A 22834-nucleotide genomic window follows, 5' to 3' on the forward strand; every position below is an offset into this window, starting at 1 on the left:
TAATGGAGTCAAAAGACCTTCATACTAGGAGTACCTACTTCTACAGGGGATTTAGTTGACAAGAAATCAGACATAGGACCACACAGACTAGGAGAAATTTGATATGACCGTAGATCAAGTCCCGATTTGAGGAAAAGACAAAAAGACATGATACAGATCCCAGATCACAGATAGAGTACCTAGGAACCAGGCAGGAATGAACAACAGATCTCGGAGTCCACACTGTTCATGTGCTACGGCGGTTAGGAACTCTGGATCCATATGCTGGAACTACTTGGACACACAAAGTCCATATGATTTGATAACGTCGAAATGCAGGATAAGGTCCGTAGGCAGGAAATACCATATGGTACGCCTATGTAGGTCCATTCTACATGCTGAAACAAGAATGAAGAACGGTCCAGATTGGTCCAAAACATATGATTTGAATATGGAAAAGCTCCGTAGACAAGATTCTGCACATGTAGCAGTCCCTAGCGATAAGATTCCACATGGATTCGTAGCTACGGTGCATTATTTTTAGAGATGAAACAAGTAGAGATAGGATTACAAAGCTAGTGTAGAAGTAGTATAAAAGCAGCTCATGTATCCGTAGATAAAAAAGTACTACCCGTGCATAGGAAAGTCCTGAGTGGGTTGCCCGTGAGTAACTGCTCTTGACACCAATAGAGAGATTTGCCCTGTCTTTGTGCAGTGAAACGATAAGACTTGATTTGAACTATACGAGACCGTCGAGGTCAAAACTAGAGAACTATCCGTCCGTAGGCTGCTGAGGTCTTGATTACTGTTTCGTGATCCGTCGAGGGTCTTAGCGTTCGTGTCCGCCGAGGACTTAGTTTTCGTGTCCGTCGAGGGCAATAGTCTCCAATCGTTCGAATTAGTCTTACCGTAGACGAAATTCATAGTCCCACTTAGTCCACTGGACAATAAACAGAGCCCCTACAAACTCTAGAATTCCCGTAGCTGTGGTGTTTTACACTTGCAGTTACACATTGATTTCATAAGAGCTCCATACGATATTGAGACTGTGATCTTGTGCGTAACCTTTGCCAAGCAGTCCACCCTTGCAATCTTTCCTGGTGTGTAGAGTTATTGATAGACTTTACACAGAGGTTTACTAGTTTTTGGGTTGATTTGGTGTTGGTGCTACTCCCGTAGCTCTGATATTAGGTTGACTCTTGAGTGGTATACTTCGCCCATTACCGCATGACATTTGGTGTACTGCATGGTTCCACAAATTTTCTCCTCCTTCGCTCGGGTCCACTCATGTGCTCCCTGCTTTGTACCATATAAGGATTTCTTAAGTCAGCATACTATTCGCTTTCCGTGAAGGTGGGTTGGAATGGATTTAAATTCGGAGTAGTATGGAGGAAGTTCCATGTAGAATTTCTGGTCTGGTGGCAGTGTACCATAGAGATAGGCGTTTTTGACATCTCCATGGTCAATTTCGGCTCCAAGACTTGCGGCTACTGCAAGGAGTGTATGGATCGTCGCCAGACGCACCGTCGGAGCGAACGTATCTGTGTAGTCTACGCCAAATTTCTGCATAAAACCCTTTGCTACTGCTCTCACCTTGTACTTGGCAACTTTTCCTTCAGAATCCCATTTTCTCCGGAGGACGCATCTAGATCCAACGAGATTGACACCTTTGGGTAACTCTACTAGATCCCAGGTTTCCATCTTTTTGATCTGATCGTATTCGGCTTGAAAGGCTGGTCTCCAGAGTTCCGCTTCGGGTCCGATCAATGCTTCCTCTACACTTGGTTCGTCTTCTATGGTGACCATTGCTTCCGCGATTAATTCCTCTAGATTGAACAGGACTCCCCCTGGTTCTAATCTTTCCTCCTCGTCTACAAATCCAGCGAACGCGGCGTCCTTTCAGGGTTTGATATAATGAGCCTTCACATTCATGTTGTTCATCATTCTCCAACCACCAGGTCCGGGTTTTGCAGCTGTTGTTCTTACAGGACGGCGATTTATTTCGGGTTCTGGAGCTTCCGGAGGGTGTTCCGGTTCGGGTTCCGGAGTTCTCGGCAGTGTTGGTGGTGGTGGATCGTCCGGGATTTGTGGCAATGGTGGTGGAATAGTGGCAGGGACTTGTGGCATACCGGAAATGCTCGGATTGGACTCGGAAAATTTCCTAGGGGTTGGAAAATCAGGTAAGTCTGTCTCCCCCTCAATGTGAGCAGTTCCAGGTTCGAATTGTTCGTCTTTGTTGAAGGCTACATCCCATTCGACCGAAACTTTCCGCTTTTCGGGCCAGTAAATTCTGTACCCTTTGGTTGCTTGGTCGTAACCAACAAACCTGCCTTCCTTTGCCCTTGAGTCTAGCTTTCCGGCTTCTAAGTCCTTCACCCACACTTTCCGTCCCCATTCTGGTACCTTTGCGATGTCCAGTTTTAATCCGGTTCCGGCTTCCAGTGGAGTTTGATCATTCTTCAGTCCTCTATGACGAAGTCAATCTTTAACCCAAAAAGCATGGTTAATTGCTTCGGCCCACAAGTTCCTGGATAACTTGGCACGTATCAACAGTGTGCGAGCCATGTCCAGTGTTGTCCGGTTAATCCGTTCGGATCCGCCATTGGATTGCAGCGAATCATGGGCTGTCAAATGACGAATGGTTCCTTTAGACACAAGATAGTTGTCAAATTCTGTAGACAAAAATTTTCGCTTTGACACAGTCTTCGTAAAATTCTCGAGGTGACTTTGGATCAATTCGGATTCTGGTGATCATTTCGTGTTTGATCATGTAGTCAATGTCATCATAGTTGACATGGGCAAGAATCCGATGTGCTTCCATACGACTTAGAGTAATGTCCGGAGTAGATGATTCGGCAGCGTGAGCATGATGATCTGTGATACAATAGAGATTTCGGATCCGGGGAATTCGGCCGACGATTTTTCCATCAGATGTTTGAATAATGCATGTACCGTCGTGGATTGTAAGTTTGCATCCGGCTCAGTCCATGCTGCTGACAGAAATAAGAGTGTAGACCATTTGTGGACAATAATAGATGTTCTTCAGCGTAACTTTCATCGGACTTTTCCCGGGTCCCATCGGAAAGTAAACTTGCATATTCCCTTTGCCAATGGCATTAAAAGATCGTCGGTCGGCGGCCGTAATAGGCTCCAGAGGAATTTCGACATAATCACTTATACTATCGCGATCTGGGGTAAAATGGCTGCTTGCTCCACAATCTATAATTTTATCGGAGTCCGTGCAGGTAGCCGCGTTGGCTGTATGTTCACTTCAGAAATCTGACATGATCCGGTGTTCGGACGCTGCATAGTCCACAGAACTAGTAGCTAAGAGCGCAACTCCATCGGACTTTTCCTCATTTTCGGCTACGTTAGCACCCTTTGCAACTTTCTGCTTCTCTTTCGGCAATGCCTTAAACCAGGCAGGCGCACTATCTGCCTTACCTCCTCCTTCGGCATAACAATCAGTCTTGATGTGACCCTTCTTGTTACAATTGTGGCAAGTGGTATCCTTGTGGGGATTTCCACTACCTCCACCTTTTCCGCTTTTTCCGCTACGGTTCCCTTTTCGGTTTCTGTCGGATCCGCGAGCTTTATTAAAGGAAGCTACAAGGGCCTCCTGCGACTTCTTCTCCTCTGCCTGTTAAGGACGTGCGGAATGACTCGGAACCGAATGGAACCGAAGGGGGAAACGATAAGATAAGATATAAGATATGTACTGAAGGATATACTAAAGAGGAATGATCTAAGATGAGGAGAGGAAAGAAACGGAGTTGATCGGAGTGTGTCGGAGAGCGACGAGGAGAGTGAAGGAGGTTGAAGAGAATGACGGAGTCTTGACAGTAGCCGAAGTTATTGGACAACGGCTCCCTGAGTCGAACTGCCTTAGACCAGGTCACTGGGAAACCAGAGTCGAGTTTAATTCTAAAGAATGTAACTACTAAGTCGTACATCTTATATAGGATAGAAATGTACAAGGTCCGAGACGGATCCAGTAGTCGGATCCGTATTCGGACCGCTGACTCCCAAGCCGATAGTCTAGGCTTTAATAGGTAGTACGGAGATTAAGGTAAGTGGAGTAAGTGATTTTGACCAGTCGATCCGGATCGGTCCGGCATGGATGTAACACTGCCTGCATTAGCGATTGGTCATACTCACTTTCGAGACTTGACAAAAGTACTTCAATATCAACTGGTTGACTGCTGTTTCGGGCTATGATGGAGATCGAGGTGAGTATGGGTTTGTACATGGCAGACGATGATAGGGAACGAGTGATGTTAGATGTAAACATAAGGTCGTCAACAGGGTGTCCCATTTCGGCCAACTTTTCTCGGAGTTCCTTCATCTCTGTAATGTGATTCCGGAGGTTTCCACCTTCCGATAATTGCATGTTTTGAAGTTTTGTCAATAAATCGGCCGCTATAAGCGATCCACGATTTTCGTTGACATCTATAAGCTTCTTCCAAACGTCGCATGCCGTCGGTAAATCTCAGACCCATATGAAGAGTGATTTCGGAATGGTTTGATAAATGAATTCTCGGGTCTGAGCCTCCTTCTGGTCGTACTCATCCCATGCATCCTCATTCTTCTCTACTGCCGCTTCTTCTACCGGTAGTAGCAACGATCCTTCTTTGTACCACTTCCCATCTTGTTGTAACACTAATTTTTCCGGCTTCCGTGCGGTCCCGAACAGGTGCCGTTTGAGTCCTTTGGACATGGCGTGGTCAACGACTCTGGACTTGTAGTCTGACCAGTTCGCACTTCCCTCCTGTAGGGTAGGTAGTTTCTGTACCAGTTTCAAAGCTGTCGAGGACGACACGGTTTCGTTGCCGGGGCCCATAACCTGTGATGTGCAGTGTTGAATAGCGTGTAAGAACAGGAAAACGTCGGAGTCCGTCGGAGCTCCAGAGTGCGAGAGAGTGGCTAAAAGGAATGTATAACCTCAGTGGTGGTTTGACACTGAGGTGTGAGTGTACGTATTTAGTAACTATATACTCTAACGGAGATTAAAGGCACGTGTAATTTTGACGTACAACAGCGATTGCAGGTCAGACAGGATGGTCGACAGTAAGGAGCTTTAAGGAGTCAACGAGGGATGACCACGGGAATCGAGACAATCAAGTATATCCATGGAAAGGGCCATGACCACATGCAGGGTACTATGGCAGAGTACTTGGAGTACAGTGAGTTTGTGACAGTTTCACAGGAACAAGTACGAATTAATACCAATTAGTATTCAATTAGTTCCAATTAGTTTTAAATTAGTATGAATTAGTACTAATTCATACTACTTAGTGAAGTAGGTTTTCTCTGATGTAGTGATGTAGCTTTACCGTACCTCTTTTTTTTCTTCTTTTTCTAAGCTTGTTCATATTCTCTCATATTACGCCATGAAATTCATATCAGTTTATATAGGATCATGTTCTTTTAATCATTCATATACGTACGTAATACATTGAAAGTTTATATACACCCATGTATGGCTGTGAAAGCCCATATATGTATATGATACCTGTGTATTTTTGCTGATGGTACGTGTTGAATAACGCAGCAAAAGCGTGCTACTGTGTGATGACTTTGACCCATGTAGTGAGATATGAGAATAACGTTGGCAAGAAAGCTGTAAGAATCCAGACGAGCCCATGACCCCTACTAGTAGTCGACAGGTCGGAAAGTTGGTCAGCCTCTATTGAAGCTGACAGGCCTTGATCAACAAAAAATGATTTACAAAAATGAAGGAACCGAGAAAGCGTGAGTGCCCACCTTCGGACTCAATGTCATAAAATAGCTGATCTAGTGATAGATCTTCCTGGTCATCTGAAGTAATGCAGAGCAACAAGAATATTAGAAGCAGATGAAGAACGTAGATATGGGCCATTGTCACCTTCACCAACTTCTTCAAATGGACTTGATTTCCGGTGTAAGACTTCGAAAGTGAGATGACCTAGGTGCTTAGCGAATTCGGTGGTGATCGGGTCGAATCCTCGAAGCACCTGCCATCTATGGAGGTCTTTATATGTCTTGGTTGGCCAGGAAAATTGGTCAGGAGAGTGCACATTCATTCGTAGCTTGGTGGGAAGGCCAAGGTACTTGCACTCCTTGCTCGAAATGCGGGTTCGCCCATGTTCGTCGTGAGACCAGAAATGATGTGCTGGAAGATGGGATGGGGGAACGAAAAAGTAAATGGGGAAAGAGGTTGCTGAGCGCCGTGCCCGTGCCACCTCAGAGTCATCAATCGATCCTATCAATCGAATGTCCGGCACGATGGTTTCTAAGGAAATCAGATTCAACGGAAATCACCCAAAAAGTAAAATACTCACTGTATTTGGATAGGTCTTGGTCCAATGAGGTACCAAGTGCATGGAAAACACTAGAAGCTTGCGAGAGCCAAGCATTAACACTGTCTAACGTACTGGTGTTCAAGAACAAAATTGAATCATCACTGTCATTAACGAGGGTAAATCTATAATGAATCTGTCAAGACTCGATGATCTTCTTAGCCTCGGGAACACCCACCTTGTTTTCCCGTTCGCCATCACCGCCCTAGAGCCAAGGCAGTTCCTAGAACATAACCAGACTGCACTTCCGACCGCAATGGTGGAACCTTCGGAAGTCGAAAAAATGATTGGTTGATTTGGGTTGAAATCAACGCAATGATCGTACTTGCGAGGATGTATCTCGAACAAATAGATAACATCTCCGTCGAATTCGCATTCCAACGCGACTCGAGATAAGTAGCGCCAGAGTACATCCGCTTGGAGAAGCTCGACGCTTGAAGACGAGGTCTTGACACCAGAGAAGATCCAAGAGTTGAGAGAGCAGTTGGGCCCCTCGACTCCACGAATCAAAGCCCCTTGTTTGTAGTCTATCCACAGCTCACTTCTATGACATCCCAAACTCTCCTGTGCACAGCATTAGTTGGTTTGATTCTAAGGACGTGATTGAACACTTGCTACTTACTGCCAGTGAATGGAAGTATGCTTGTCCTAACACATGGAGCTGATCCCACGTATGACTGAGAGGCAAAAGCTCTGAGTAGAATCCTCAGCTACAGAATTCACCAAATACGGAAGATATACGAACCGTTGTGAAAGAGCAACATGGGGAAAATCGACCGATTGATACCAAAGAGTTGAATGTTCTTCGCGTCTCTGTCAATATTCAGGTAAGTCCCCAGTAGCGTTTGGCCCGCAACGATCGACTCACCGGCCTCGAAAAACGTGTCGGAAGTCCTCCTCCCATACCTGACAGGAAGATGTTCTCAGTCGCAAATCAATGAACGAACGTCGGCTCCCACCTCCGCTGCTCCGGATCCAGTGTAAGACAGGACCGTAAACCTCCCCTGTTTACCATCTATCTCGGCAACAGATATCGTCCTCACTGCGTTTGGTCTCGCCGGGTCCTGGCGCAATCTTATCCGATCGTACTTCCATCGAGGAAACTCGTCGTGATGGATATCCCGGACAATGTACACGTCTCCAATCTTGATTTGCTTGAACTACAATGCCGGTGAGTACTAGTACCTGCGAAACTCGGACTACACACCTCGTCGTAGATCGTAGGTTTTCTCTCATTGGTATCCCGAACGGTTGTGTAGTGATTTATTGTTTGATGTCCAGCGATCTCGGTGAATGTGGCATTTTGAATGGATACTTTGGATGCCCCTTGGAAGGCGTGCATCTTACGAGGGGTAGTGAGGTTGGAAGAGTGAAGGAGAGCGAAGGAGGATAATAAGCATTAAGCATTTGAAGAAATTGAGGAAATGCGCGTACACAATGCTGATGGTCTCATGACTCCACAGTTTTTTAATGAATGACGTGCTTCGAGGCTGTTCAATCTCTTGACCACAGCGATTCGGCAGTGATATCAATCTTCAAAATACTGTTCTTGGGTGACTGTTGAGAAACTGTTGACTCACCTTCTGTTGATCAGCGGTTTTGACCACTCTATTGGTTTACATGAGGAACCATGGCAGTCCTTTATCGATACCACCTATGTGGAAATGGTGGGTAATAGAGAGCTCGCCTGTACGTCCGATAACGAACCATTTGCGAAGAATCCACGCCTGACAGCAAGCCGGTGTGTTAGGGCTGTTTGCTCAACTGCATTTGCGATTCAATTCCTTGACAAAAATAAAATGAAAAATATATAGACCGCCCATAACCCACAGTGTAAACCGCTGTTTGACGCATTTTGCATAGAGCCCGGATCAATGAAATCAATGATATCCTCTTCCACGAATGGCCTATATCATACACGCACCATTGAACAGGAATAGTCTAAAAAGTTCCATGGCTGCTGGGATAATCCGGATTACCAGCCCCGAGGCCTCAACCTTCCCTTGCCGAAAGGTAGCCAGCTGCCACCGACAGCAGGGAAAATAGAAATAACCTAAACTTGTTTCGGGTAAGTGGACCACACGCTGTGCGCAGTGTACATCCCGGGTGAATGTAAGAGGATGAATTGAAATCAGAATCGACTCACCGATGCTGCAAAAACGTACTCACGCAGGAAAGAGCATTGCTCGCCGTTGAGACATGGGGAAAGCGAGAGGGGGATCCCAGCGTGACTGTGACTTCTAACAGGCGCCGCCGAACCATGTGCGATATACCTTATCTTATCAGTCTTCGAGGGTCTGCGGCTGGGACCCACAAGCATTGAGCACCCATATCTGCTCCTCTCGCACTCATTCCATCGAAGAAGCCGTATATCACTACCAGAACCTTCGTATTCTTCCAGGTTGTGAATACCGCTCTGCCAGTGGGTTGCTTCTGGGCGGTGCCGAGCCCGCACTCATCCCAGCTTTGGTTAATAGTATCGATGGCTTAGCTAAAGAAACGTCAAATGAGGCTTGTCATCGCGCCTCGGAATGTGAGATAAAAAAATCGACTTACCCATGTTCTCATAGCTTTACCACTAAAACGAACGGTAAGCTTAGCTCAAACCAGCCTGAGTGCGTGATCATTGATGATCCTAACGGCCTTGATAGTGATTGCCAGTTGAAAACATTGATACCCTAGACCGCCCAGTGTGAAATATGAGCGTTCGATAGAGTACATCTTGATGGCGACAAGCTGGGACTGACATTTTTCCCGCTTTTCTTCCCTTGTCCACGGCCGCAGCGCAAGTAACCTAGTAAAAACACTGAAGTCAATTAACCTCTGTACAGAATTAGCCAGACAATTGCCTATGCCACGGATCAACCATGCCTCCTGTCACACACGTACTGAGTCCACAGCAGTAAGTTTCAGAATCAGAGGGTTATTATACGACCGCCCAGAACACGGAAATCGATCCGTTATTGAGAACGAGGGGGGGAAGAAAGGTGGTACTCCACTGGCAGTTCTCACACCAATACCGCGGGTCATCACGTCACAGGCGGTGCTAAAGAAGCGTTTCGAGTCGATGAGAACTTTAAATTAGTGGAAGACACGCACCGGTTTATTTACAGTCGCTGATTATCGATTGGGACTCGCAACCATCGATATAAAATACGGTAAGTACGAGTCATTCTCTTTTCGCGCCGAGTGCACTGGATACGCTTATCTGACAGAGAATTGCATTTAGATCTAGTTTAAACTTCCCATTCAAATGTTATACACACCTTGCACGCTCTGTGTTCGCCTCATTGATGAGGAAGTAAAGAAAGAGGTCACGGTGAGAGGCAAGGTTCAGACATGTGGGAATAAGATCGCCAGATTTGGAGCAGGCGTGACACGCGATTGCGCTCGACCTCTCGGCGCTCAACATCAAAACTCCGCGGATAGTGTCTGACTGCGGCAGGGCAAACCTCCTAAGGTTGTAATTTGTCTATACTCCATACCCCTCAGATTCCCTACGATTCAAATTTTGCCCCCTCAAACAAAGAGTCAAAAAACGGTAAGACAAATTTATTCAAATTTCACAAGCTTTCGGCTGAGCTTCGGAACGAAGTCGGAGTACAAATATCAATAACGTGTGATATGTAGAGGGTCACGTTCTCATGCACCAACTTCAGTCCGTCATCATATTATCCTGCTCGTTCCCCAGCCACTGGTCCCCATAATCCGGGCACAACCTCTTCCATTCATCTAGGTAGTTTGAAAACGAAGTCAGCTATGGTACTCCCGGTTGAGAAGCAAACGTTCTGACCAGGCGCTGGAGTATTGTCTTCCTCGATGCTTCGGAGGTCCTCTGGCACAAATATGATCGCCATTCCCCTACTCGACTTTGTCAGTAATGCTCTTTTTAGGGTGTATAGGCATAGACACCTTCCCAAATGATCATCAATATGACAATGGAAAAACCAAGGTCCTGGATTATCCGTCGTCCATCGGATTACAACATTATCCCCCGAATACCCGGTATCAACTACGTCCCGCTGAATTGGGTTGTTCCATTGAAACGAGTCGTTTCCAGCGGACCGGATGACAGTGAAATTGTGCTTGAATTTCAGAAGTGAATTCAGCGGGAGCGAAACTATGAGAATAGAATAAAATCAAACAAATACTCACACCGTGTAAATGCATCGGGTGCTAAGTAACAAAGAAGGAATTGACTTTCGTTTCCATGCAAAAGTGTAAAATATTTAACAACGACTGACCGGAGTACCGGAGAGCTCTTTCTTCTTCCTGATAGGCATCGACAATTGAATGGTTTTATTCAGGGGAACGTAATAGATTGTTTCCTTTGGTAGGAGTTTTACTGTGCATTTAATAACGTTTTTTTTTTTGTTAATTGACGTCCAAAAGAGTAGGCTAAATGCTCACCAAGATCGCTTGGCGGTCCATTCAAAATCCGCAGGATCTGCAAGAGCACCGGTATAACTGGAGGTATGTATGCGTGGCCATTTGTCAAGAAAAGCTTTGTGCTTGGATCCTAGATCACGAAGGACAATCAGTCAGCAAACGCTTTAATCCCTGTCAAGGACCCAAACGACGAAAGTTAAAACACAAACTGACTGTGGTAAAATCCAGGTTGATGTTCATATCTGCACCATCCAAATGCGGTTCACCGGGCTAAAAAGTGGTGGAGTCCGTAATGTAAATCATGCGTATACCATCGACTCGAAATACGCACAACTTTAGCTTCTTTGAGAGGCTGGACAGAAGAGAAGGGAGGTTAGCGGGAAAGAAACAAAAAGTCGGTAGTCACGGAAGGATACATACATGCAAGTCCCACTCCCTCAACATCATCTTCGGCATTTCGGGTTCACTCGGAGCTGGTTCTTCTTCCGGGGCACTGAGATATCTCAACACAGCCGAGTTAATTCCTCCTTTAAAACCTTGAGGTCCCTCGGACGGGTTGGCCCTGATCCAGTAGTTGCCGACCTGGTTATTGGCATGCAGCTATGGAAAGCTAATGGCGTGAGAACGATGTTTGGTGAAGGGCCAGAAGGCAACATAGACTGACGACTGCAGAATAGCGTTGACCTAAAAGGAGAAGATCAATCAGTACAGCAACTACTCAACCCGAACAGCTAAATAAATATAATATACCTGCATGAATCGGAAACGAATCAATGGTAAGCGGTATTTGTACCTTCGACTTCAATAATCTGAGAAGGCAAAGGTATTAAAAATTGCCTGGCGGGAAGTAAAACAGAGCGTACCGTCAATTCATGCCCATCGATAGTAACATTATAGTACGGATCGCATGACATCGAGATGAAGCGGAAACGGTAACTAGGTAGCAGGTCAACGGAGCTTCAATATTATATAAGAGAAACGGACCGCTTTCCCTGTACAACGTTCACAACTGCTAGAGGTATCTGTGGGCCATCTTTGTACCTGCCTGAATTCAAGCTATGAAGACACTCGGAGAGTAGCTACACCTGGATAAAACTCACCGATGCCATTTATAAGAGTCGACTCGGATGTCCTAGATAGTCTTGAGAAAAACCGGATGACTCGACGAGAGAAAAAGACGAGCGCACGAATTAACGCCGTAAGGTTTGTCTTTCGGAGTTGTGAGATTCTAGTATCTTGCAATGGTGTCAAGTACGACGTACGATACCTATGAGATAAGAAGGTTCATTTAATTCATCACTTCACAGAGTTGAACAGTAATAGACATACCAATCTGCCAGAGTAATAATCGTGGTCGCTGCGACCAAGGATATTAATTAGCGCTCATGCAGTTCGTCGCGTGCGCCCTCAGAAGTCGCGTACCGTTATCATAGTCATATAAATCCAGGTGGGGATCTTTCGGATCGTAGATCACCAGCGGGCCCCGTAGACCGTCGCAGTATTGACTAGCTACAATCATAACAGGGCGATGTTCAGTTCACAAACGCAAACAACGATGAGAGACACACTTAGGTGAGAATGATACCAAAATGTTCCCGCTTGATCTCCACCGTCAAACGTGTATGTGTACGCTCGACCTGATGCGATAGGGCATTGAGAAACAAATGCCGCTCTTCCCAGACTGAGTTAGAAAGGTGTATATGTAGGGCGATGTGGAAACGCGACGGACCCGTCAGCCCAAATATATTTCTTGACGTGAAGACCGTGCCAATGCTAAGGGCAAAAGTATTAAATGAGGCTTATCAGCATCATGGAGAAATACAACTGACGACTGTAGTGTCAGTAGTCATTGTTCGGTCCAAAAGATTGTTTTTAACTGTGATATTGAATTGATCTCCCTGACAAGAGAGAGAGTCAACATACAGATGGATCAGAACGGAATATATGATATGTACCTTGTTTGCAATGATTGCTGGACCTGGAAAATCGTTTGGAAGAACGCCAACGCGAGGAAATCCATCTGGGGAAACAACACCGTTTCTGATCTGCAATTCAAACTCGACTTTCCCCGGTTTCGTGGCTAAGGCAGAAACTGCTACGCCTGTTAGAATCGAAATCAAACGAGAAAGAATCATGGTGGAGGTGAAGGAACAAAAATATACCACCTTAACGTGTATTTAACGACCAAAAAGACGTCGATTACGATCTGTGGCTGTATAGACACAAGTATCCGTTAATGTGTTAGGGTATTTGGAGCAAAATGAACCGATTGTATCCTTTGACAGATCTCCAAGTTTCCATTCCATTGGGCCTGTCCTTTGTTGAAGCATCATTTCCCAAAGACCGGGCCATGCAGTTGTCTGAACCTCACCAAAAGAAAACGTTCTGTCGACGGTCAAGCTTTCAAGAGTAGCTTTCCGCTAAACAAGTCCACCGGCGAAACCCGGAGAGAGTTTTTTTGACCGGTCTTCAAGGTATAAACCCCGCCTAGTTCCTAGATTTGAATAAGCGATAATATCGTGGCAGCGGAGTTGCGGAAAGTTCATCGGATTGTGTTCTTTGATGGATCGTCAATTCCATTCCATCCGACCTGTCTTTTGTTTGACATTTCCCAAACATACGACCCCGACTCTCACGACCACTCCCACGACAAAGAGAGAATTTGGCACAGAAAATTGAAATGGGGAATTCGAACACGGCAACAAAAACACCTGTATTCGAGTGAGTGAAAGTAAACACCTAAACAATCGAACGGCTGATTAGAACGTTAGAATTATACAGTGTGTTCTTTTAATTCTCAATCCACTTGTGAGTCAGAGTCTAACCCAAACTACGACAATTAACCGCTCACCGCCCGTGCATATCACTCTTTGCGTGCTCCGTACATGCTTCCATACTTCCTGACGGAAATAACGGAAAGACAGGGTTTCCATTACCGCACCAACTTCCGCCGCCCATTAGCTAACTCTCCTGGAGCATCACGTCAAGGTTGACATTGTTAACCGATTAGAAACACCGGGCTTGAAATTCCGATTCTATTCAAGTCAAAGCAAACGGTATCTTCACATGAACATTGAAGTTCAGAAGCGACTTTTGACAGTTGTACCCTTCCCAGCTAAAACTTGATAGTGTGCTCCACATACGTTCCGTAACAGAACGAGCAGCCGATTGGTCGTTTGCAAGTATCCGCACCTCGGTCCATTCGCTGGTACCGATTAAGGCTGGGAATAAAGGAAGTCGGAACGGGTTCGCTGCGATAGCTTTCAACGCACGTCCGAATTCCTGGGTCGGACAGAGTAATTCCGCTATTGAGATGTGGAGGTCAAGGGAAGCAGAGCAATGACCGCTGCCAGAGTCTCGGCGCCCAAATAACGGGGGTGCAGGGGCTTCAACTTCTGTGTGAGGTCTTCTTTGGACCTAGAAGGGGAATTAGTCATATTATTTGTGGTATTTGAGCTGTATATAGACAAAATTATGCTGTGGAAATATGGGGTCTAATCAGAATATGTTTGAAGTCAAATGCAGTTCTCATGTGCCCACCGTTGGAGGATATCGAGGATATGAGGGCAACAAGAAAGGAGAGGTTGAGAAGGGGCTGTGCAGACGCGCGGGAAATAAATCGCCAAATTTGGTAGATATCTCAATTCGTGACTCGTTTCGTCATCGAGGATCTTTTACTCGAACATTTGGAAAGCCATCCTCATTTTGCTTCTCATATCTTCGAGTTCGGGAATCCCGTTGTACAAAAAGCGCACCCAAACGTTTCTGCTTGGCAGAAAAATAGAACAAAAGACTTATATCACGTAACGGTGCGTGGACTTTCAAGTTAATAGATAATTATAATTTATTGACCACGTCAGTAGCTCTGTTTGCGTTTGAGTCGTTTTTTGCAGCGGCTGACAAGTCTCCCCTCTTCCTCATCAACATAATCATATATATAGCACCGTTGAACTCGTGGCCAGCGCCATGAACCTCATCTCGCGTCGGGAACTTCTGAGGTCTCTAGGCGAAGGAATCTACGTTGCAACACCTGTTCCGCCGAAGATGCCTATTTCGTGCTCTCTGAGTTGAGGACGAGTTCATCAGTCACTGGGAAGGAAATGTAGTCGATTACTAGTTGGAGAGGAAGACTGGGTCATGGGGAAGAGGTCATTGTTTTCTAGTTCGTTGTGGCCGTATGTTCTTTTTCTCCATCGTTCCATCGCTCTTCATGTCTGAACGTCTGAACCCTTACTCAAGGCGACATTTTCAGCCCCCGCCTTTCGCAGAAGAATTCAATGCGTTTTGGACTAGTTCGACGCGTGTCCCTCAACACATCAACGCCTTCTGCCGCCCAGACTTCCGTTCGGACCCCCTCGGACAATCTATGCAGCCATTCTCTTTGGAAGACAAGACTGTGTCCCTCTGACAGTCGCCGGTGGAGAACGATCTGTCAGCAACACGTATAGTCGGTTTCATACTCCTAACTGGCGCGTAATATTAATATTTTGCCCAATAGCGCCGTTTTTTTTTTTCGCTCTATATCTCGCAGCAGATCAGGTCCAGTGGGGCGTGGTAGCGATGGTAAAGAATTGTCCTTGATATCTGTAATATGTATTTCGATTGCTAACGCGCGTTCCGCTAGTACATGGGCTGTCTGGTTCCGGATGGATTGCTGAGTATCGGGGGGAGGGGGATGGACCCGATTATTCCTTCTTGTACGTTCCATCTGTCCTCATCGGATGTTTTCATATCCGATATTGATCCCTTTTTCAGATCTTACCAAGTACTATCCGTATCACCGTGATCAAAATTCAACTCCCAGGTGAACGTCAGTTTTGAAAACTTCTCCCGAATCCCCGTTGCCTTCTCCAATGGCTTACTTGGTCATTTACTAGGCAAGTATAAGCAGTTACCGCAAAAAAATCTTACACATGGGATGACAACACGCGCTGTATGCTGGCCACCTCTCGTAGTGCGCCAGCGTTAACTCCACTCGTGTGTCCCGGGTTTTATTAGCTACAGTATACGCTACCTACCGCGTTAATCACAGTTAACTCAGTACAAGGTCAGTATCATGGTCACTTAAGCCTCTTTTCGATTTATGTACAAGGTTGGATACGGTACAATCACCTTTAGCTAGCTAGGTACCTCACAGTACGAAAACTAAGATGATAATTTTCAGTTACTTAAAGACCAAACTCTTTGCTCTGTAGATATGCACTAACTGCCAATTGCAGCAATTGCACATCCGAATCGAACATCGTCTCCAGTGGGCCTTCTGGCAGTTTGAACTTCGGCGGGTTCATCTGGTTGACGACCCTGTTCGCACTTTCTATTGCACCAGCAACCCAGCTACAGCCAAATTAGACTTGATTGTCACATCAAAAAAAAATATCAACCTACCCATGACAGGCACTAATAGCATCACCAGCGAAATGAAGGCGACCACCTGCTGCCGGTCTCGTAAGGCTTTCCAACAAGAAACTGAACTGACCAGGATTGAAGGCGGCGAATGCACCTTTGAAGTATTGCACTTTAGTGAGGGCTCAAAAAGTCATGTCGCCAACATATACTTACTCATAAATCTGGAGTCATTCGACCAGTCGAAGGCATACATTCCTTGGTACCAATCGTTGAGGTCCTCTAGCTTGATACCATGGACAGAAGCAAGGTCAGCTAGAATCGTGTCCTTCAATTGTTTCTCGTCGACAGATCCCCGACCACGGATCCAAGCTCCCATGTTGCTCGCGTCTTGAGCTACACGAAAAATGCAAAGGTTAATCAGTCATGCAACAAGTTATACCCCGGGAGAACTTACTCCAATTATAGCTCGCAATGAGCACCGTGGATTGGGCACCTCCATACGACGGGTAAACGACCGTACGTACAGGTCGGTCAGTCGCGCTCTGCCCTCCAGTAATATTCTGATCAGCCCACCAATTTCGTTTGAATTTTATGCCGACTTTGACCGAAGGGCCAGGAGTAAGCATAAGCAGGGAGCTTCGCTGATTGTAGTCGAGCACGCATGTCGAGAGATCTATGTATCTCATACACTGAGGAGATACAGTCAAGACAACCTGCGAATACATTGGGCGAATGGTGTTGCTAGTGTTATCGGAAGTGACCGACATCACCATATCTTTCGTATAATCTGGGTGACGAGGTGGATCATCTGGTTGGCGCGGTGGATCATCTGGGTGGCAAGGGGGATCATCTGGGTGGCAAGGGGGATCATCTGGGTGGCAAGGGGGATCATCTGGGTGGCAAGGGGGATCATCTGGGTGGCAAGGGGGATCATCTGGGTGGCAAGGGGGATCATCTGGGTGGCAAGGGGGATCATCTGGGTGGCAAGGGGGATCATCTGGATGGCGAGGGGGATCATCTGGATGTCCAGGTGGGTTACGTGGTGGAGGAGGAGGATCCCGATGATAATTTACGCGGGTAACCCTACTACCAAAACGAATTGTGACGTTCGTCTTGAAAGGGTCGGTGGTCGTCAAGATCTCGTAAAGTTTATCGGTTATCTTCTCGGAACCATGTCTAAAAACAACGTTGATTAGCTTCGATTCTTTTCGATTCTTCACATGAGATAAGTTACGCACTTGACACAACGCCATTCCGTGTTTGGTAATCCTTCTGCAAAGCAATAGTAGTGCAAAATAGTCTCACTAAGATAGAGAGGAATGACGAGCGTTTGAGGGTTGTCCGTAACTGTTCGATAACAAGGAGTCGAAATATACATACCTCAACGACATATCAAACGATCCTACGGAGGAGGTCATAGTCTCAAGCCAGTTGACGACAGAAGTAGGATAGCGCTCCTTTGCCGGATACTCATCGCCCGGAGGGTTGGGATCCTTCCATGCCTCCAGCTCCACGAAGGCCATGAAGCTTCGGGTCGAGTGTTCGTCGTACTTCATCAACTCCTCATAGCCAACTCTGAAATCTGCTCTGAGCTTAGCGAGGAATCTCCCGTATACATTCTTCATCAGTGCTTCTACGCCTTCATTCACCCATTCATCCGGAACATTGCCTCCCCTGCTCACACGTGCACCGAAATCTTGACCAGTTGCATCACCACGGTTAACCCGAATATCATTATAGCACAACCATGTCTCGTCACAGCTTATCTGATATTTGAGAAGCGGAATGTCGAGCTCTTTGAAAAGATCATATGTCGGCTTCATCACTCCAGTGTCGGGAAATCGCATAGCACCAACGTCCTTTATCACGTAGTTGGAGTCAGATATACTTCGTCACTATCGGCATGGAACCGGTGAGCCACTCACGAAGTAATCCCACTCTCCACCTCCCGAGAATTTTCGAGTATAAAGGCGACCACCGACACGATCTGAAGCTTCGTAAACGTCAACTGGGGTATCTTTACCGAGCCTCAATGCCAATAGGAGTCCTGCCACACCAGCCCCAACTATAGCGACTCGCCCAACCTTTGGATAAGGGATATCGATCTGATCCTGACCAGATAGAACTGGTGATCGGAATCGCCTTTGGAAAGATTCCATGATTTTTTGGGTGTGAAGCTTCATGATTTCGAGTGTATTGTCATCTTTGATCTCGTAGAGCGTAGGATCCATGATGGCTAAAGTTCATCTGAGCTCTGGAGCTACTTCACAGAAGGAGCTACTCACAAGTATTCGAATATCGCTAAGTTTCAGAATGGAAAAGCGCGCTGTTCGAAGGTGACGCAAAATACATTCACACTCTCACTCGCTATAAAGCGGGTACCCGTAGCGCTGAGACAATCGTAGATTCTCCTGTGCTAGTGACGCTGTAGCTACGCAGCTGACCGACACGTTTGTGACTGGTTCCCGGATAAACTAGTAGACGCACCCCCGATAATAGGCTTCAATACACTCTACATGAGGTGATTTGATGGGATAGGTTGAATGCTTCGATCCTGTCCCGAGTACCGCTATTAGATCACAATCAGTCCACTCACAACGTAGCCCAAAGTTCGGTCATTACAAACTATAACAGTTGGGGAGTGCATGGACATCGACAATGTTCCCAATATTCCTCCAACTAAGGGATTGATATTGACTGTCAATCATTCGGAAACGTCGACTCTCTGCCTAGGTTTTGATTACGAGTGTGAGATGGAGTGTGAGATGTAGTCCGTTTCTTCTCTCTTCCGTCGCTTTGTTCAGGGCACACTGCATAATTTACCTATCAGGAAGACCGAGTCAGCGTCTCTTTCATCACAGGAAAATATGGAAGAAACAACCAGACCAATAGCCTATGCCCCGCGTTGACCATTCCTCCTGTCACTCACATACTGAGCCCGCGATCTAAAAAGTGGAGGTGATTAACAACCGCCCAAAACCCCGGGGAAACCGTTCCGTTAAATTGAAAACGAGGGGGAAGATAACGCTCCATTGACAGATCTCAAACAAACTTGTCGGACGTTCTGACGTATCACTAGCGATGCTAACCCCAGTCTGAGCGTTCCTAGTCGAGGGGTACTGAATCAATCATTCCGAACTTTGAATTGGAAACAGTGAGGGAACCAAGAGAACTTCAAAACGCGTACATACCGGGCACGGGAGTCTATGATTTACAGCAAATTTACAGTCGTTGATTATCGATTAAACTTCAAATCCATCAATTGTTCCATGAGACCGGTAGCATAAATTGGGAAGGTTTAGTTTAAAGTGACCTGTTAATAGATAGATGCAAGTGCCAGTCAGTGCCAGTACGCCTGTTCTAGCTAAATATGAATTCCAGAAATACCTGCCATCAACCTACCACTGCGTCCGTACAGGGAGAAGATTCTGTAGAAGAATGGTTGTGATGTAGCTGAAAATCCTCAAGACATCTTGCCCCGATCGTTGTTTCCACCATGAGGAAGAGGTTGTGAGGAAGAGACGAACCGGCGTGTGAGAAAAAGCTAAATTTGGAGTAAAAGCTTACATCAGCCAATTTGCCTTTCACTTCACACTAATTGACTCTTATCCTTACCTTTGCCCCCACATTTTTCTTTTCATTTTTTACGAGTTCTCTTTAAATATTGCTTCAAGGATAGGCTCATATAGAACATCATACATGCAAGCAAAATATAAAATGACTCATTCATGTTGAAGTCTGGAGTTGTCGAAGGCCAAAATGTTCGAATAGGTCGATGCTGCTCGGTTTCGCATCAATCATCTCGTCGAATTCCGAAGGAATCTCGGAGGTCTCTACGAGAAACGCACGACTGAGAGGAACAATCAGCCAGGATGGGTTATCTCGTTATTAGGAGGAACAAGTTGGTTGAACCAAATTTTAAATACAATTCATAGCTGTTCATCCACTCGTACAATTAAAGTTATCTAAGAATCACATTCGACTGTCAACGCCAGCGAAAGGATAGTCAGTGTACCCTCTGGTTGTCGTCTCTCCTCTTAAGTAAAACGTCGAGCGGTCATAGGGCGTCAACGGTATGCCTTTCTCCAACCTCGTAGGTAAATCCGGCTTTGCAACCGCAACGCATTAGATCGTTCTATCCCAAACTCAAAGGAAGGAGAACTTACATTCGAAATAAAGTATTTCCCAAACGCGACGAGTTCCACCCTTCCATCTTTAGCGCTGTCCTCTACAAGTACAATGGCCTTCTCTCGGTCGAACCTGCCAGCACGTATGAACGGCCTCTCTCCCCAAATCTCTCTCAAAACATCATTAGAAGCATCCGGATGCGATGGTCCTTCCGTATACTCCGGGCCCTTGGCCATTGGTTCGATGAGGTGGACATACGAAAGTGTCGGAAAACGATCTTTCAGCTGTTTCACGAGATAAGCGAAGGTTGGCGTAGGGTCTTCCATGCACATATCTATTGCAAAGAAAAGGGAAAACTCCGTTGTTAGCTAGAGTCATTGAGTTCACTTGTACACCGCTCACCTTGGAATTCGCTCCAAGGGCTCAGCCTAATCCCCGTTCTATCCTCCCCAACAGCTTTCACCACTTTCTCAACAACCTGTAGTGCAAACCTACACCGGTTCTCTATTGACCCGCCATTTCCACCCCGTCAAAGCCGGCTTTGAGTACTGCATTAGAAGCAGCTTGAGCGTATAAATCGGCGTACTCGTGAATTTCCTCGATGGTGAGTGGACGAGGTTTCTCGGATTTGCGCGATGAAAGCGGGATATCTGAGGACGAAGTGACATCATACGCCTCGTTCAGGGATTTGAGATGCGACGTAATGGCCGCTCGTCCAAGTGCCCAGAGTTGGAGGTAGATGAAGGAGTTTGCAGCGTGTACGGATGATACAATCTGCGAAAAAGACAAGTAAGGGCAGGGAAACAGCAGAATAAAAATGAAGTCTGACATACCTCTTTCCATGCAGCAATCTGCTCATCGCTCCAAATTCCAGGGACATTTGCGTAACCTCCAGCTTTCTCGGCAATGAAAGTGGCCTCCGTTATTAATAAAGTCCCAGCGCGACTCCCTCGTTGCGTATAATATTCCTTAACGACGGGTAAGATAGGAACATTTGTTTGGGATGCTCGAAATCGAGTCAAGGGACAGAGAACGACTCGATGGTGAAGGTTTAACCTCCCGACTTGGACGGGTTGGAATAGCGCAAGTTTCGTGGCTTGGGGCATAAGGAGTGAGACGAAAGCTGGGGATGGTCGACGATGTGGTTCACCGTCCGGGTAAGTAACCGCATGAAATTCATGGGAAACGTATCTTGACCCGCTTTGTCAGAGCATTTTGAACCGAATCCGATGACCATTGACCAACAGGTAGTGATGTCAGTCGGGCGTTCATAAAATAGGTCGTACATGATGTAACAAGGCTCGAAGTGGTAGGGAGAGGAATATCAAGGAACGTTCATTAGAGTAAACGAAGATGGAAAGCGAACCTGCCAGTGGTAGGAGCTTAATAGCTACCCGTATATCGAGGATCTATTCACATAAGAGACGGTCTCTCAACCATCTAAGCTTCCATCATAACGAATGTTTTTGATTTTGCGATCCGACGTTCTTTGAGAGTAGTAGACGGGAGTAACCAATTAGGAGGCATGAGAAACGTTGACTCTCGTTTGGTCACAGCAGCGTCACACGGTTCACACGACGGGTGGCCGGCTTCGGCCGGGATAGCGGCACGCCTTCCTTGTCTTGACCCTTGACCACCATCATCTCAAGTTACTTTCGAATGTTTAGGGAACCCACTTTAAGGTATGTTTTTCCGGTCAACGTCATTTCTTCATTGAACCTTATCGACTGCAACAGTTAATACACCAACCACGAAAAAGCCGCCCTACTATGGGCAAACGTGGCAAATGCACTCGTCTTCGATGTCAAAACTGTAAGGAGGACACAAGAATGGACCTGTATCGTTCCGAATCCCGTCCTTATACATCCAGATTCTAACTCATCTCGGGCATTCGGGAATCGAATCAGAATACCATTCGTAAACCTTCTAACGTTTTATATGGGGCACCCGGGGCATCTTCCTTGAACTTCTTGTTCCCGATGGTAGTACCAATTAGTCGGGACGTACGCCGACGGTACGACATTCGGGGGGTCGGGCCAAGCGTAACGTATCTAGTGTGGCTCGAACCCCCTGCTGTCTATGTTAGTCACCGACCACATCTATGAAGCTACAGCAGCGAGCGAGGTTCGTCAACTATATTCACCTGCTCTCGTATCATCAATCTATCTGATTCGACAGGAAAGAACACAGCCTCCCGACATCCAACATTCTCATCCCGCAGTACTTGCAACCCGTGAAATGCTACATCCATTGGTACAGAGAAGCACTATCTTAAGACTTAAGACCTCACTTGACACGAGAAAGCTGCCAAATAACATCTACTATTCACCATCAGTTCGAGATCCGCACCAGCATGGTTGACGCGCATGCCGTAGAGAATGATTACGTTCCTTGAGGACTTCAGGGTCGCACCCTCACGGCCGCTGCCCTCTTTTCTCACCACGGGAACGACAGGGGATTCACGTAGGTGTCTGAAACCCCGCGTTAGAATTCGAGGTGTTCGAGGAAAGCTCAGGAACTTCCCGCCCCTTACCCGACTGTCGGCGCGTCCTTCAGAAGGCTAGAATCTGGAGAATTGGTTTAAGTCGCTACCATTCCGGTTCAGGCTTGCTTCTTCCTTCAAGCATTCGTGCGGAAAACCACCCCCGGGAGTT

At 46.3% G+C, this 22834-nt stretch overlaps 5 protein-coding genes across 5 annotated transcripts; all 5 read right to left on the reverse strand.

Annotated features, from left to right (window-relative positions):
* Window positions 1-5493: 5493 nt before the first annotated feature.
* Window positions 5494-8770, reverse strand: E1B28_008115 (uncharacterized protein). The gene is made up of 14 exons (XM_043152901.1): window positions 8464-8770; window positions 8025-8375; window positions 7898-7971; window positions 7752-7818; window positions 7525-7659; window positions 7277-7477; window positions 7186-7223; window positions 7063-7130; window positions 6940-7010; window positions 6496-6881; window positions 6300-6442; window positions 5864-6250; window positions 5743-5796; window positions 5494-5683 (listed from the first exon to the last, which is right to left on the reverse strand). The coding sequence occupies exons 5-14, from the start codon at window positions 7657-7659 to the stop codon at window positions 5541-5543; spliced, it is 1626 nt and encodes a 541-aa protein (XP_043008184.1). The 5' UTR covers window positions 7752-7818; window positions 7898-7971; window positions 8025-8375; window positions 8464-8770; the 3' UTR covers window positions 5494-5540.
* A 1202-nt stretch (window positions 8771-9972) lies between these two features.
* On the reverse strand, window positions 9973-12841 carry E1B28_008116 (uncharacterized protein; the record flags this gene model as incomplete). The annotated part of the gene is made up of 19 exons (XM_043152902.1): window positions 9973-10049; window positions 10111-10402; window positions 10473-10493; window positions 10562-10662; window positions 10728-10836; window positions 10920-10976; window positions 11038-11058; window positions 11127-11306; window positions 11371-11390; window positions 11500-11515; window positions 11570-11642; window positions 11691-11751; window positions 11807-11973; window positions 12036-12063; window positions 12129-12215; window positions 12275-12378; window positions 12436-12479; window positions 12536-12604; window positions 12662-12841. 19 exons carry the CDS (start codon window positions 12839-12841, stop codon window positions 9973-9975), a joined length of 1707 nt encoding a protein of 568 aa, XP_043008185.1.
* Window positions 12842-15874: 3033 nt separating this feature from the next.
* Window positions 15875-18283, reverse strand: E1B28_008117 (uncharacterized protein; the record flags this gene model as incomplete). The annotated part of the gene is made up of 7 exons (XM_043152903.1): window positions 15875-16040; window positions 16092-16206; window positions 16266-16445; window positions 16507-17228; window positions 17291-17356; window positions 17433-17911; window positions 17978-18283. The coding sequence occupies 7 exons, from the start codon at window positions 18281-18283 to the stop codon at window positions 15875-15877; spliced, it is 2034 nt and encodes a 677-aa protein (XP_043008186.1).
* A 1741-nt stretch (window positions 18284-20024) lies between these two features.
* E1B28_008118 (uncharacterized protein) lies at window positions 20025-20512 on the reverse strand (the record flags this gene model as incomplete). The annotated part of the gene is made up of 2 exons (XM_043152904.1): window positions 20025-20159; window positions 20219-20512. 2 exons carry the CDS (start codon window positions 20510-20512, stop codon window positions 20025-20027), a joined length of 429 nt encoding a protein of 142 aa, XP_043008187.1.
* A 172-nt stretch (window positions 20513-20684) lies between these two features.
* E1B28_008119 (uncharacterized protein) lies at window positions 20685-21286 on the reverse strand (the record flags this gene model as incomplete). Its single annotated transcript, XM_043152905.1, has 2 exons — window positions 20685-20954; window positions 21014-21286. 2 exons carry the CDS (start codon window positions 21284-21286, stop codon window positions 20685-20687), a joined length of 543 nt encoding a protein of 180 aa, XP_043008188.1.
* Window positions 21287-22834: the final 1548 nt, after the last annotated feature.

The sequence above is a fragment of the Marasmius oreades genome, chromosome 5 (genome assembly GCF_018924745.1).
Source record: "Marasmius oreades isolate 03SP1 chromosome 5, whole genome shotgun sequence".
NCBI classification, from domain to species: Eukaryota; Fungi; Basidiomycota; class Agaricomycetes; order Agaricales; family Marasmiaceae; genus Marasmius; species Marasmius oreades.

Excerpts from the sequence above, each read along its gene's own strand:
- E1B28_008115 (XM_043152901.1), bottom strand. The coding sequence starts at position 7,659 with ATGCACGCCTTCCAAGGGGCATCCAAAGTATCCATTCAAAATGCCACA. Across the intron at positions 5,797-5,863 it reads ATTTGAAGAAGTTGGTGAAG|ATGACCAGGAAGATCTATCA; the intron begins GTGACAATGGCC and ends GCATTACTTCAG. Across the intron at positions 5,684-5,742 it reads TTATGACATTGAGTCCGAAG|GCCTGTCAGCTTCAATAGAG; the intron begins GTGGGCACTCAC and ends TTGTTGATCAAG.